The sequence below is a fragment of the Haemaphysalis longicornis genome, unplaced genomic scaffold (genome assembly GCF_048455015.1).
Source record: "Haemaphysalis longicornis isolate Haplotype H1 unplaced genomic scaffold, Haemaphysalis longicornis Haplotype H1 scaffold_3, whole genome shotgun sequence".
Lineage (NCBI taxonomy): Eukaryota > Metazoa > Arthropoda > Arachnida > Ixodida > Ixodidae > Haemaphysalis > Haemaphysalis longicornis.
In genome coordinates, this window is record NW_027526335.1 from 80,235,427 (window position 1) to 80,251,154 (window position 15,728).

Here is a 15,728-nt window from a genome sequence, read left to right on the forward strand (position 1 = left end):
CAGCCCCTTCACGTGAGTGTAAAAAAAAGTGCATGTTTCTCTTAGTGTAATGTATCTTGTCGCGTTTAGGCAAAGTGTGCATGTTCTTTTAATTGTAGCGTGTGTCGCATGGCGCTTAGAAACTAGTGGTTTGTTCATGATATGTATACAGTTGCTTAAAGAAATGCCTTATTTTTGCTGTTTAGCCAACCGCATTCGGTGGGAAGTATGATAGTGTGGTTCATTTTAAACTGTGTGCAAAAGAACGCGTTTCCTCGCATTTTCTCGGCCCCCGTTTTCGAGAGGCAAAAACTTCGCTTTTTTTTGGGGTCCCGGCTGAGCCCGGCAAGGCCGCCTTTCTTTTTCTCGGAAGCTCCGAGGGGTGGTGTATTCTTTTTGTTGTTTTGGGTTGGTTTCGCCCGGCTGCCGTCGCTCGACGGTGGCTTCCTTGGAGGGTCGGAACGGGAGGGAGCATGGGGAGCCGCGGCGTGGACCGTTTGGCAGCGTTGCTGCTCGCCGCCCGTATCTTTCAAGGTCCCAGTAGTTTTTGTGTGAATGTGTTTATTTTGTGCGTGGAATGAGTGAGTTTCGGTTGCGTCTTCGCGGTGCTACACGCGGATGGGGACTTTCTGCCGCAGAGATGCGCAGGGGACTGCTCCGGTCTTTTTCTTTTTTTTGTCGTGTGTGTGGGCACGCGGGCCGACAGAGGACGATTTGTGCTCTAGGAAGTGCGTGCGTGTTCCCGTGCACCGTGTCGCTGTGCAAAACTGCGTGTGTGCGCGTACGGGCCAGCTACAACGGATCCAGCAGTACGTCCAGCTGATGGTCGGTGTTTCGTCATCGAAGCCTGGCATTCGGGTCCTGTGGGCGTTTCCGCGCATTGCGTCATCGGCAGGCGTCCGGCTGCTGCCTCGCGGGCGCTGAGCGTCCAGCATGCCCGCTCGTCACCACCCTTGCCGGGGCACTCATCAATGCTCCGCAAGCCCTGCTTCCCGGGTCAACGCCATCATGATCCTGCGACCTGGCGACTGGCTGAAGCTCGTGCCCTGCTCCCCTGGCTGGTGCCCCATCCATCGGGGCCGATTCCGGACCCCTGGCCTCCAGCAGGTGCCCGCGCTGCGGCGACTTCCAACGGCTCATCGACTCTCGCTCTTCTGCCCGTCCGCGAAGTCTGCTCGACGCAGTGGTGAGCCCGTTCCGGCATTGCCGCCCCCTCTTCCAACTTCTTCGTGAGCCCTTCAGTGACATCGACGCATTTTGCGACGCTCTTGGGTGAGCAGGCATTGCTCCCCGAAGAAACGGCCACGCACGCTTCCCGAACCATAACTTTTCGCCCCTATTCGCTCCCCGAGCGCCGAACAATCCGGGAGCCCCGTGAAAGAGACGCCCTTCGCCGCTGTGTTATATAGAAGTGTAATTGGTGTTGGTTAACGATATCGAGTGGCGGTTATTTTATTCCTGTTTCCTCGTTGCAAATGTGCGCCACGTTGTGTGTGTGTGCGTGGGTGTGAGTGTGTGTGTGCGTGTGTAGATAGGAATGAGTTTTGCAGACAGAATTAAAGTTCCACCTGTAAAGTTAGTATTCGGGATATTCAAACTTGTGTAGTTGGCTTTCCTTGTAGTGTTTATTTCCCTTGTAGTATTTCGCAGTTTTGACTTGCTTAGTTATTTTTGTGCAGCGAATTGTGCATGTAGCCTTCTTTTGTCGGTTTGACCTGGTTTAGTTTTTTTTGTGGTAGTTTGTATTATGCATGTCGTACTTTGCAGTTTTACCTGTTTTAGTCTCTTTTGTAACGTTCTTGCGTATAGTGTTATTTTTGCATACGGTGTCAAGGTGTGTAATAGTAGTTGTAGCTTAGGTAATAGAAATGCATGTTGTGTATTACTGAGGGCTGGAGGAGAGGCTGATGGGCACTACCTTTGTTACTTACATGAAGATCGTTCTTTTTGTTGGTAGTAGTCGGCCTGCTTTCAGGTCGGCGAGGGCATTTAAGGAGGGGGGGATGTGGGGATCTTAATTGGGACTACTCCCAATTACGCGAGCACGTAGCCCGCGATCCCCTCTCCCCGAGGGGCGAGGATAGCCCCTCGCGCCCTCTCCCTGCAAGGGGGTACGGGCTGACCAATGCGCGCCGGTCCGTGGGCCACGTGGGGCGTGACGTAGTGGCCCCGCCGAGGGGCTCGCGGTGGCGGGCGCGCGCTTCGGTCGGACCCGGGAGAGATTGGCTGGGTGCCGACTCCGACAGGTACTTCGTGCTTGCACGCTGCTCGCCTCGCTTCGGCCTGAGCGACCGCCGTTCTCTCACTTCTGTGAGGTCGGCGAACGTACCGGGAGTTGGATTTCTCAGTCAGTCTGGTGGTCGGTTCCGGTCATTGCCGGGCCCATCACCCGCAGCGTTTCGGTGGCTTACGCCACTGGAACAACAGCTGCCGAGTACCCCCCCCCTGCGCGTCGGGCTCTGTGGCTTGAAGCGTACGGTCGTCGGGTACCCCCCTCTCTGCCCCAGGGCTAGGAGTGTAATACCAGGGCTGGTTGTTGTACCGTGGATTACCCGGAATAAAACCGCGTTCTGAGGAGCTACTTCGTCTTCGCGGAGTGACTGTGCACGCGTGGCGAGGGCCGCCGCGGCCGTTTACGGCTTGGCTCGCTCGAACCCATGGTGGGCACCTTGGCAGGCTGCACTGCATTACAGAGGTGAGGCCCACAACTTGAGCCTTACACGCGGTGATTTGCAACGCATTCAGATACTTATCACGAAACGGTGACTAGTGCGAAGCAGGACGAGCCAATTTTCCACATATATACATACATACGGCTGTTGATGTTGAGGCTGTATATGGCGACCGCTGCCAGCTAATGGCAATGCAATTTTTCGCACACTCAAATCTTGGCGGGTTTCACGAGCCGAAGCTGCACGCAGTCTATGAGGCGCGCCGTGGTGGAAGGTCAAGAATTAATTTTCACCACCTCGGAATCTTTAACGAGAGCCAAAATAGCGGTACACGGGCGTTTTCGTTTCTCGCGGGCCACGGGAAAAACGGCCACCGCGGCCGGGATCAAACCCGCCCTCTTGGGCGCAGTAGAACGATGCCTTAGCCACTGAGCCACCGTGGTGGGTCAAGTTGCATTATTTCATTCAGTTCTTTATTTATATACGAACGTGGAAAGAGTCAAACTACAATTTTATCACTGGTATACAGGCGTACGCCTATTCCCAGCGGAGGATCCGCGCGTGCGCACATGCGTCATGATTCACTTCTCTGCAACTTCTTTCCCCTTTTTCTGTACCTCCCATGGTTTTCTACCGGAAATGCTCATTTAAGACTGTTGGTATGTTGTGTTCTGGTTTACGAATTTCGCGTCATTCTCGCCCCTGCCACTAATAATACGCAAGTTCCGGGGGGAGGGGGGAGTTATTTTATCGTACACCAGAACGCATGTTTGGAGGAGTGTTTGTATTCATAGCATGAATTGAACAGCTAAGCATGAATTCGTAGCATAGCATGAATTCATAGCTAAGACAGGATAAAGTGTAGACCGCGTTCATGTTAGATATACGAGCTTTCATAGCTTTGTTTGATCTGTTTTCACGAGTGCCGCATTGCGCACATAGACAACCGTGATTGTATCATTCCCCTATATATCTTTGTTTCCAAAAATGAACACTTGTCAGTCAGCGCCCGCGTTTCTTACTACTCACTTTGTCCCGTCTTAGCGCTGTTCAATTAATATACGTACGCCTGGCTCAATGGGCAAACATCTCTCCTTACGTATACGCGCTTACGTCGCGATGCGTGGTCGTTGCCGTCATCACGTCCACATCTTCTTCCTGGTGACACCCAGGTCTCACTCACAGGAGGCACAGGTGATTCCTATTCTAGCCTGTCTTCGTTGGAATGTCTTATTATTGCGTATCACATGGGGCATAAATTTGCGCCGTCGATCCGCGAACGGAGAGAGAGAGAGAGAGAGAGAGAGAGAGAGAGAGAGAGAGAGAGAGAGAGAGAGAGAGAGAGAGAGAGAGAGAGAGAGAGAGAGAGAGAGAGAGAGAGAGAGAGAGAGACGTTATTGTACATGGCAGTTAAGAGGGCGGGGTGGCCGGTGGCATGCGCCTGCCGGCGACAGCGGTGGCTCGGTTCACCAGGGAGATTTGGACCCCCGGATACCCAGCACCCCCTCCCACTGCTCGTCACACGCTATGGAGGGGAAGGGATCATTAGGACATGCCTACATGGAGTGCAACACGGTGGCTAGAGCACCGCACGAAGGGCAGTTGGTGGAGGGAAACAGTGTGGGGTGGATATGGTGCAGCACTGCACGAGAGCGACAGAACAGAGAACGACAGAGCGCATGCGGAGAGAAGCACATCAAGCGCAGCCACGGGCCGGCGGCGGCATTGGCTGCGGTGGCGTTGCGTTCGCACCGCCGCCTCTCCCCAATGCCCCCACCATCTGACTTCTTGACGCATCCCGTCACCTCTTGTACGCGTGGCAAAATTCAGTGTGACGTAAGTGCAGGGCCGAGTAGGCAGAAAGAGAGTATGTTATGGTAACGACGGAGATGAAATGCCGATTCTGGGGTACAGCAAAAGGAGCGGCCGGCAACCAGTGAACAAACGGGACCGCTAAGATGGTTAGGGCGCAAAGCACAGTTGGCGTAGTGTGCGAGGGGCGTGCGAGAAACACCGATTTTCGGGCTTCTGAAGACGGAGCGAGGCGTGCACATCGGGCCGAACGTTAAAGGGACCCTGCAACACCTTTTCGACTTTTTTCGAAATCATCAATGCTTTCAGAACGGAGTCAACCAACCCATTCAGTACTTAGACTAGGGGGTCGCAGGTACCTCAGCCCAAAATTACTTCTCTATGTCCATCTTAGATAACTTAGAAATTTGCTTAAAAAAATGTTTCTCTCTTTCCCGGCCTTGGCGTTCTTCGAGAGCGGGAATTATGTCATCAGAGCGGTGGAGCGGTCATTGGCCGGCTTTCCTTCAGTTGCTGCAATGAATGCCTTCCATAGCCACTTTAAAAATAAAGTCACAAAAACAAAGCAGAAACGGAAGGCGTATCTGCTGCGACGAGTAAGTCACGCAGCGCCGCTCCGTGCTGGCGATTACTAAAGCTTTCGAAGTGCTTCCAGACGCGAAAGAAAGAGTGAAAGGGCTTATCGAAAGCGTTGCAGGGTCCCTTTAAGTTCACAAGGGGGAGGGATGAGATGGTCATCTCTAGAGATCCTCCAACGAACCTTCCGTTGAGTTTTCCTTGTTTCTTATGTCGGCACAAATTATAAATTGAGAACGATCAACTTATTCCTAGCCAAAGGTCAATGTTGGTACCCGATCTGTGCATCAGAATAAATTTTGTGGTAACCACATAATGGATAGGAAGAAAAGGCAGGTTAGAGACAGAGAAAAAAGAAAACGTTAACTTAGTGGTGAGCCAGTTTCTGGAGTACGGTAAAAGTCGTGCACGGCTTATAGTTTCTGTGTCACTTTGTTTCTCTTCTGAAATGTGCGCATGTGGCTTCGGAACTGGCCCTTCCAGCTTTGTTGAAGGGTTGCTCTTGAGCTCGGCGGGAAATAAAACCTCCAGAAACTTCAGCACTAATTTTCAGTCGTGCAGGCAATAAGGAAATTGGTTTTCAGAACAGCGCACTCAAATAAAAATGTGGGGTTTTCTCAGTATGTTGTTCCACTTTTGCCCCCCTCCAACCTAACCCCGTCTCCTTCTTTCACGCCAACGGGGACAAGCCAAGATTCGGGATCGTTTGAAAACGAGAAATTTCTGCCATGTGTCCCGCGAACCTTACGAAACCAAAGCCCTTTCTAGACAAGTTCACTGCCAATTGCTTAACCAAAAATGCTATCTATTTCATATAGAACACACCACCGGCTGACGCTCCACACCACCCAAATTACACAATATTACTCTGCACGCTAGTGCAGAGTAATATTCTGTTATTTGGGCGAAACCAACCCACTTTAGAAGCGCTCTTCAAACTGACGGCCGCTTACCAACACCCCTGCGTATGAGCTGTGAAGTATTGGTCAGTCATGGTCGCCTTAGAGTGCCCCCGAGCCTTAAGGCACACTGACAAGCCTAATTTCGCAGTTTTAGCCTCCAGATAATGGAACATATCGCTGGCAGTGCGGAGTATCAGCCGCTCACGTGGTAAGCCGCAACCACATGCAGCGTATTTTCCGCATTTTCACGCGTCGACGACACCCCGCGTTGACGCACGTCAGCGCGCGTCACCAAAATGCATGGCGACGCGAGCTGACGCGCGAGCTGCGCCGATGTCTATCATCATCATCCTCATCAATGGCCTATAGGTCCTCTGCAGGACGAAGGCCTCCCTTACTGACTTCCACCCGCTTCTGTCCTGTGCTGCCCGAGCCCATTCTTTGCCTCCGAATTTTCTTACTCCATTTCTCCATCGAGTTAATGGCCTTCCTCTCCTTGTAGTCTTGTCTCTTGGTGTCCATTCTGTTGCTCTTGTGGTCCACGTGTTCTCATTTCGTCGTACCACATGGCCAGCCTCCATTTTCGTTTTTTTTTTCTAACCTTACTATGATATCCTCTTTCCAAGTGTGCTCCCTAATCCAGGTAGCTATAGTTTTCTGCCCCTAAGCGTTACTCCTAACATTATTCGCTCTATGGCACGTTGGGCGGATCTAAGTTTGTTTTCTTATTGTTTAGTAAGGCGCCAAGCTTCCGCTCCGTATGTCATTGCCGGCAGGACGCATTGGTTGAATACCTTTCTTTTTAGGAATAGCGGTATAGCGGTATTTAGGAATAGCGGTATGGCTCAAATATTCGCCGTTTATCTGTAAGCCTAAGTTTTCCCAGTCAAGCCTCCTGAATACTCTCTCCAGACATGCTGCGAAACATTTTGGTGAGAATATATCTTCTTGTCGCACTCCCTTTTGGATCGGGAATTCATCACTTTGCTTGTGAAGGGTAATTATGCCCGTGCATTCCCCATATATGTCGTCTAGAGGTCTTAGGTAGGTCTTCTCTATTCCTTGGTCATTTAAGGCGTCCGTTACTGCGGCTGTGATTACTAGCTCGAACGCTTTTGCATAGTCTATAAATCTCATGTAAAGTGGTTTTGTTATACTCTGCGCATTTTTCTATTATTTGGTTATTGGCATGGATCTGCAATGGATCACATCCACTGTAGAAAAGGATGTCTATGCTCGCCAGACATCAGCCTCGACGCAGCGCCAGAAAGCATCCGAAAGCAGGCGGCATCGTCCGGGTTTCACGTCCACCTCGTGGTTTGGGGTCATTACTTTAACCAGAAAACAACAATTTTTTTCTTAACCTACGGCGATCGGCTGCCTTGAGGCCAATGGCAAGCTATTTCTGTTGGAAAGTGCGCATTCCTGCGTGACTTGCTTCGCTTTCATCGGGAAGGTCGAGGGTTTGCGATAGCCTTTTGTGAGTTTAATAAGGGAGCCCTGGCTACACCGCTTGTAGTGTTAGCTTGATGGGCTTGTCTGCAAGGTAGGTGCGTAATGAACAAGGGCTATCGACGCCAGAACTATAGTGGCGCATTCCATTCCATTCGCGGCTACCGTCACTTGCGTAGGGGAGACCGACGATATGCGATAGTTTTTCTTGACTCAAATAAGGGAGCTTTGGTTATATCGTTTTTAGTATTAGCATAATTGACCTCCAAGATCGGTTCGGAAGAAACAAGCATTCTCACTGCCCAAATTTCTTAAATACGGCCAAAAAGAAATACCCGACAATGCTCGTTGACAACCTAGGTTAGTATACTAAGTTCTTACGCTTTCTACGGGCGACGAACTTAAACACCAGACTATAGACCGAAAGCCTACAGTGCCAATCACTGAACTCGAACGCTTAGTGCTCCAGCGCTGGGCATACCTGTCCGCTCCAATTTTTCTTCATTCTTTCCTTTCTCTTTTTTGCCTATTTTCCCTTTAGCAAACTAATCTCTAGCCAGGTTAACTTTCCTGCCTTCCTTCTACATCCTTCCATCCTTCCTTACTTCCTTCCTTCCTTCTTTCTCTTCCCTGGTTGTCTCCTTCCGTGGCCAATAGATTGGGTGTTGGGCTTTTGTTTTGAAAGTCAATGGTTCGAATCTTGCCGAAAACTCGCTATTTATTTCTTTCTCTTTCTCCCTCTTTTTTTTTTTTTTTACCAAAGGGTACCAGGGCCCTTTTAATCTACAAGTGATGTTCTACTCTAACCTCAGCGGCAAGGCAGCACTGAAATTTGTTTTGTTCACGCTTTGAATTAATGTCCGTACATAACATCAAGGTAGGACATCAAGTTGCAAGGAAATAAATGGTTCGAAGTGCGTTTTTGTTCATCAAACTGAGTTATTCTGTTCAGATTTGATGATGATAACTCTGAATACATTTTGCAGCATTTCAAAATTGGCCCGCAAACATTTTTAGCAATGAATATAGTAAAGCAAGTATTTTTTCACGGCAAATCTATAGGGTCCAGTAATTAATGTATTTAAACAATCTAAAATAACTGATCATAAACAGTCAAAAATAACTTTAAAAGGACGGCACAGTTCATACAAACGTGTCCACTAGAGTGTACTAGAAGGATCTCCTAACGCGTGATTCGCCGGTCTCATGTGGTTACTGGCCCTCCCCTGTGTGTCGGCGTCGCGCCGCCGGACAACGCCGAAACTCGCGCGACGTGTAATTTCGCGTCCATGTGGTTGGGCCTTAAGCCCCCATAAAGCAGTACAATTTAGAAACTGCTTCAGTGCAGTTCAATTCTGCCAAATTCAATACCATAAGGACAACTCCACGCACACGTGGGTGCTTCTAAAGCGCCTGTGAGGTGTGCGGCACCGCAATGAGTTCTTGGCAGCAAACCGCCGACTCACATGCGATGTTTTACAATCCAGCGAAACGTTTCCTTTCACGCCCGCAACTCGTCGGAAACCTCAAACGAGAACACCAGTATAGCAATCTGCATTCCGTAATCAGCAATCAACCGCATTGCTAACGAGGGGAGAAACTTGTTACGGGGTCTCTCCATAAACATCTCGTTAACGCAAACACGAATACCCAACCATGCGCGCATATTAATACTTCGTTTTCGTTACACACACGCAGTACGTTGGCTCGGGGTGCGACGAATGTCAACGGACGCCGGAGCGCCGTTCTAATTTATGCGCCGCGCTGGGGACACGGGCCCGCAGCAGCAGCGTTCTCCACGCACGCGCACTTTGTCTCGAGGCGAGACTCGGCATGCAGGGGCGCGGCCGTCTCGACGCTCTGCTGTTGCGTGCAGCCCAAACGACGCTACGAATCTCGCCCATCCAAATCACTGCCACGGAAAAAAAAAAAAAAATCAGATATTACAGGATCACCCCACCATCACGTGAGTAAGTTCGGCGAACGTGGGTCTAGAAAAGCACCACAGGCTCCGGTTTTCAGACACCTCAACGCTTGCAAATTAGAAACCGTGTTCTGTTTGGAGCTACGGACAGCGCTGTGGCTGTCCCCTCCCGACTCACCTCAGCGCTTCGCCACGCTGCACAGAACTGTTAACAGCGAGACGGAGCGCAGGCACAGGGTGCATGCCACGCAGGAATGGGATGACGAGCGGCGGACGGCGGCCATGCCAGCTCGGCTACAGCCCGCGCGCGCGCTTTGCCAAAGAAACGACCGTGGCGAAGAGTGGGGGAGAGGAGCGGAGCGCAGCATCCCGCGCTGCCTCCTCTCGCTCTTCTCGGCGTCACCGCGCTTGGGTCGGGCCGGCGCCACATCGCAACCAATTTTCCGCGCTGCTAAAGACAGGAGCGGATTAACGCTTTGCTCCGCCGCCGCCGTTCTTGGCCCCGGGGGAAAACGCTGGCGGGAGGAGCGCAGGAGGAGATACGGCGGCCTCGAGTTCGGGATGCGCACACGTGCGCCATCGTGGAAGAGGAGGGGTGCCCCGGGGTGCATGCGGTGTCATGAATGGATGGGCGGCCGCCGGGGACGGTATGATTCTCTCGTTTGCGGCCGAAAATGGAGGAATGGACGAGCTGGCTCCCGCTTTATCGTTGTCTCGTTCCGGCATCCCCCCCCCCTCCCTTTTCTGCGATCGCTTGTCGGCTTCTTGGTACGAAGGTGTCGCTGCGCGTTGCCGTACTTCTTCAATCAGTCACGCAGCGCAATCTCGGAGGACGAAATCGAGAGCTCTCGGTGAGCGTGTGCTGTAAGCCGCTCTTGAAGTGAATGTGGAATAATATGGGCCAACACGGCTTACCTGCCTCGCCTCGTAGATATTTATACTTGGTGCTACAAGAGCCTTAGTTAGGGCTCTTTTGGGAACCCTTCTAGTTCAAAATAATAAAGAAAAGACTTCGCTTATAGGTTTAAAGTATTCATACGCGCCGTGATAGCTCACAAGGAGGATGAATGTCATTGATTGGTTGTAAGGTCTAACGCGCTGACGCAACGCAGGCGGTGAGTCCTGGCCGTAGTGAAGGGCTCCGGATTAATTTTGACCACTCGGGGATCTTTAACGTGCGTCGAAATCTCGTATACACGTGAGGAGGATGGATGACTCGCAGCTGAAAAGGTCGTGGGGATAATGCCACCCGTGAGGATAAAGCAAGTTACCTGACAACGTATTATTTTTTGAAGCGAATGTCAGCAAAAACACAAACCCCAACCGTTACTTGCTTCTTTGGGAACTGCGCCCGGCAGCTATGCCATACAGAACAGAGGATGGATGAACGACGGACAACGAGGTAAGCGTGTGCGGCAAGCGACGGCTGCGACCGACGTCTGGATACGGGCAATGTCAATGCTTCCAGTCGTGGCACCAGCGGCCATCTAACTTAGCGTTAACAGTTGTCACGATGGCGGAGGCCTGCACTGCACGTCGGTGCCGCACCCTTCCCCTCATGTGCCGCCTGACGTCACCGCGCATGAGCGGAATTACACTTTGAAGTTGTCCCAATAATATTTAGCGGAAAAGACGCACGCCCACAGTAGAATATCAATTATCGACCTGAAGTCTCTTGAAAAAGGCGTCACGTTAAATGAACCTTCAGTCAACAAATTGGCGCGTGAGGTTCCATGTGTTCTCAGAATTTTCTTCATATTAGTGTAGTAACAGCTGCGCCAGGTCGGACGGGGTAGAGAAGCAAACTCAAGCGCAGGAACCCCCACATACGGATCAGAGTAATGTTAGATGTCCGTTCGCCATTTGTAAGCTTTACAATTTACCTGAAGTGAGCCCACATATTTTTTTTTCTTCTGAATTTCATTCCTTCGCGACACGACGTGCCATGTTTACTTGACAACAGGAGTGCGACCCGTTTTATATGTTTACGGCACGCCTTTGTGCACCTTTAAATGAGAAAACATATGCCTGCCATCAAACCTTAGGATCGCAAACTGCTGGCAATAGCGATTTCAAGATCGTGTCAACTGTACATGGCAAAGTCAGTGCTGCAAGATGTGTTTGGCAAGAGATGTGAACTTGAAGTAACACATGTCCAGAGTTCTGAGACATGACTTAGTGCCGGTCACCAATCACCAGTTCGTTTTATGCCATTAACTAATTGTTACGTGTACTAAGGACGCTTACCATGCTAAGGCGCGATCGAGAAGGAGAAGAGAGATTGAAAGCCAGTCAGTGCGAGAAGTGGCGTTCCGGGAAAAAAATGTGACGTAAGGTCAGGTATGCGCGGGAAACATACATTGCCTGTTTCCGGTCCAATCTCAGGTCCACCGTTGCGGACGCGCTGCATAACAAAGCCCTGGTCACCCATGGGGTTTATCCAAAGGGTTCAAGAGAGATAAAAGGGCTATATATATATATATATATATATATATATATATATATATATATATATATATATATATATATATATATATATATATATATATATATATATATATATATATATATATATATATATATATATATATATATATATATATATCTATATATATATATATATATATATATATATATATATATATAGAGAGAGAGAGAGAGAGAGAGAAAGAGAGAGAGAGAGAGAGATATGCAGGTGCTCACACTGGGCACGTTGTCACCGGAGCACATGCCCTCGGAGAGGAGCCGGTCTCGGATCTCCCAGGCGAAGATGGAGGGACATTCTCGCTTGAAGGCCGCGATCTTGCTCACCACGTCGGGCGTCGCCACGCGGGGCTTGCTGCCGCCGATGGCCCGGGGCCGGATGGAGCCCGTCTCGTAGTACCTGGTGAAGAGAGTATACATACGAGGGGGCAATTATGGAAGGGTCGCTGTATAGGTTGAGGTGGATATTGGTCTTTCTTTCTACAAAACAGTTTAACGAACCTCGGGCTTTGCAGAGTTGCACGGGAATGCAAGCTAAGCAATAAAGAAGAGGCGGCAAAGGCACACGGTTTCGAAGACCACGTTGTCCCTATTTCGCATTGCATGAAACGATAAATATCCTAGATAGCTCTGAAGTAGGCGCAAGTGAAGCACGTTTTTCACTAATTTACATCGATTGTGCGAGCTGGTGGGCATGAATAAGAGGACGGTTATCATGTACTTGTTGTCCCGGCTGGGGATGAACGGCGTGTCCATGTATGCTCCGACAAATCCAACGAACGAAAAGAGAGTTCAATAGCGGACATTTCTGCTGGGAAAATCGTGCGTCCGTATGTTTTGCTTTCCACGTGAACTTTAAAGTTGTACAGTGAAGCTACACCTAAGCTTACCGAAGGAGCAAAAGCACTTGAGCGGACGCCACACACCACACGCCGCTTAACAACTTCGTGGTTCCCACAACAAATTAAATGGCACAGACTTCGTAAAAACGTCCTAGAGAACGCCGAAACTATCCAGTCCACACGCACACACACAAAAAAATACAGCAGGAACTAGTGCCTTGACTGCAATCTGAATGTTTCGCAAAAGTTAAAAATATAAATGTTTTTGTCAGCTTTCCCGCGGAAAATATTTTGGTTGGGCTTCCCAGTTAGTTGGTCCACTACACTGAGTTATGGTATGTTCAGCCTAGAGGCGTATAGCATGGCCTGGAAGCTTTTTCAGAGACCGTGCATGCTATTTTTCAGGCTGATCACTGGCATCGATAAAAGCTAGAATCTACTCCGAGCGCCACGGTTCGCGCCGAGCTAGAATCTTTATCCCATCGTCGTTGTGTATCTCGTTTCACACTATTCCACAAACTTCACTATCATTCGCCTCTTCATAACGATTTTATGTGAGAACCTTCAGCCATCTTCTCGCGTCGCGATCATCCACACAAAGTCAAACGCATCACGTGTTGTTCACTCGCATTCGCTCAATCATTCATACCTCGAACCGCGATATAATGGAATAATATGCCATCGCGCATTGTCACCGAAAAAAATGCCTCGAAATTTTAACATGCTCCAAACAGAAACATGCAGACCTAACACCATTTCACTGCCTCATTTGTACATCTGTTTTCCTTTTCTTGTTATTGTTTATCCTTTTTTCCACAGGCTAGTAAAGTAAACATGCGTAAAGTTTGATATGGTGCTCCCAGAACCTTTTCTCTTTTTTTAAATTTTTTGGGGTGTCTTCTCTGCGAGTGTTTCGCTTTGTTACGTTATGCACTGTCATTTATATTACCCTTTTTGTTCTGGTGTTTTGTTTTAATTAAATTTTGATTTTTACCCTTTTGTTATGTGCTGCACACACTATGTAATACCCTCCGCCGGAGGGCCTTTAGGGTTATTTTGAAATAAATAAATAAATAAATAAACAAATAAATAAATAAATAAATAAATAAAGTCCTCTGAAATTTCCTGCTTAAGTCTAAAAATGGCTTCTCTACTTCGCCCCCTTCTCCGCCTACACTGAACTCAAAAGACACCAGATCTCAGCCCAGACCCCACCTTATGTGTTTCGTTTACTCGATACATGACGGACAGATTTATCGTACACTGAATGAAGCACACCGAGTGTCCCGACCTCCTCCATTTTTTGCATTTCTAGTGGTTACAATGTGGGTGTCGAGGGCCGACTCGCCTTCCGAGTATCTTGGAGACGCATCCGTTGGACACCTGCAGGATTCGCGAGATGTCGCAGGGCCGGGCACCGGAGTGGGCCAGCTCGACGATCTTCTGCCGCGTCGAGTCCGGCAGCGGACGCCCGTTCACGTACACACCGCCCAGCTGGTTCACGCCGCTGTGCCCTGGCGGGAGAAGGGCGGGAAATACGAATTACCAATCTCGCTATACGCTATACACTAATTGTCTTGAGAGTCGCCAAGTTGGTCTACGGGCAATTGAATTCGGGGCCGGTGAGATCGATAGTCGCTCTAGGACCAGTTTCCCGTCCGTGCAAGTTCTGCCGGGATGAAATTACGGTACAACGCTCCTTGCATAGGAACAAACGGGGTCTCGTGGAGATGTTTATTAAACGCCCCGTAGGCCAACATGCTTTGATACCAGACTTCTTATATATCCGTAAAAAAAGAAAATCTCTTCCCAGCGGTGGATTTGTTTGTAGTAGCGAAGCTGAGTTTGAACCCCTCGGTATATAGCGTTTCACTGTGGTCGTATGAAGGTGTCTAATTAAAATCCCTAGGGCCTTTTTACTTATTCATCGGACTGTTTATCAGGCGCTTAAAAATGTTTTCCCCCGGTGATTGAGTGTAGTATAGTGCAGCCGACTTTAAAACGGCTCGGTGTAGAACGTAGCGGCTACACAATTTATTCGGCGAGAGTCCCAAGGGACAGTTTCTGCAAATTTTAGAGCGAATCTTTCTATGTCTTCCGGATGACGGCCGTGCGGACTACAAAATGGAGTGCATGAAAGCCAAATTTCTCTGACGACGATGGGGACCGTGGGAGCGCCTCAAGAAAAAAAAAAAAAAACACGCCTCCCGTCGGAGGAATCGAACCTGGGTCCCTGCGCGTTATGACGCCGACGTCTAACCGATGGCGCCATCCCGACAGCGTCACAGCAGTTTGATTTGGAGAGGGGTGCATGGACGTGCAAAATTAGGCAGAAAAATAATGCACCAACTCCTCTGCCTAACGAGGACGACGGTTGAACGCGAAGCTTTCTTCGTGCGAAATCAAATGGCGAAGGGTCATAGCCAAAGCCGCTGCGAGTCAAATGTTCAAACTGCGTGCGAGTCAAACTCAAACCTCAACGAGTCAATGTTCTAACTCGACACCCAAGGAATGCCTTAAGAGAAAGCTTCGCGTTCAACCATCATCGGCGTTGCACGGAAGGGTTCATGATTTATTTTATCCCACCTGCCCATTTGTTATGTGTTGCGCTTCCCACACATACTGCGGTTTCGGGGGCAATCCCAGCGAAGTAATTCCACTGCGTGTGGGCATTGAGAATGTTTTTGCGACTCGCAGTCTCACTTGTGGCTTATATACACGGTCGCAGCAAATGAGCGTCCCGCTTGAGTTGCAGTAACGTCCTGTTAAAGAGCGTATTTTCTTTTTAAGTATGTGAGGAGAAAGAAAGCAAGATTCGACCCAACCCCCTTGTAAACTGACAATAAAATAAGCGCGCATAGTGTACAAATGTCTCAAAGCACTATGTCCGAACCATTTTTGTATGAAGTTGCGCAAAACCTGTCCGGATTTCTTAGCACGAAAAGCTTGGGGAGTAATTATAGGAAATTATAATTACTGAATTATTTCTGCAAGCCCAAGAGTTAGCTTCTCAATTGTGTGAAACTAAACGCTGCCATGATTATCGTTTGCAAGCAGCAGAACCCTATCGGTATAGTGGTCTTCT

At 49.3% G+C, this 15,728-nt stretch overlaps 1 protein-coding gene across 1 annotated transcript in view; it reads right to left on the reverse strand.

Moving 5' to 3' along the window:
• The window catches only part of LOC144174723 (paired box protein Pax-6-like), an 85,591-nt gene that overhangs the window by 26,378 nt on the left and 43,485 nt on the right, over positions 1 to 15,728 (reverse strand). The window contains exons 3-4 of the mRNA XM_077703553.1: positions 13,992 to 14,157; positions 12,021 to 12,201 (exon numbers count right to left, since the gene is read on the reverse strand). Coding sequence (XP_077559679.1) covers positions 12,021 to 12,201; positions 13,992 to 14,157 — 347 coding nt within the window. The remainder of the gene's footprint in view (positions 1 to 12,020; positions 12,202 to 13,991; positions 14,158 to 15,728) is intronic.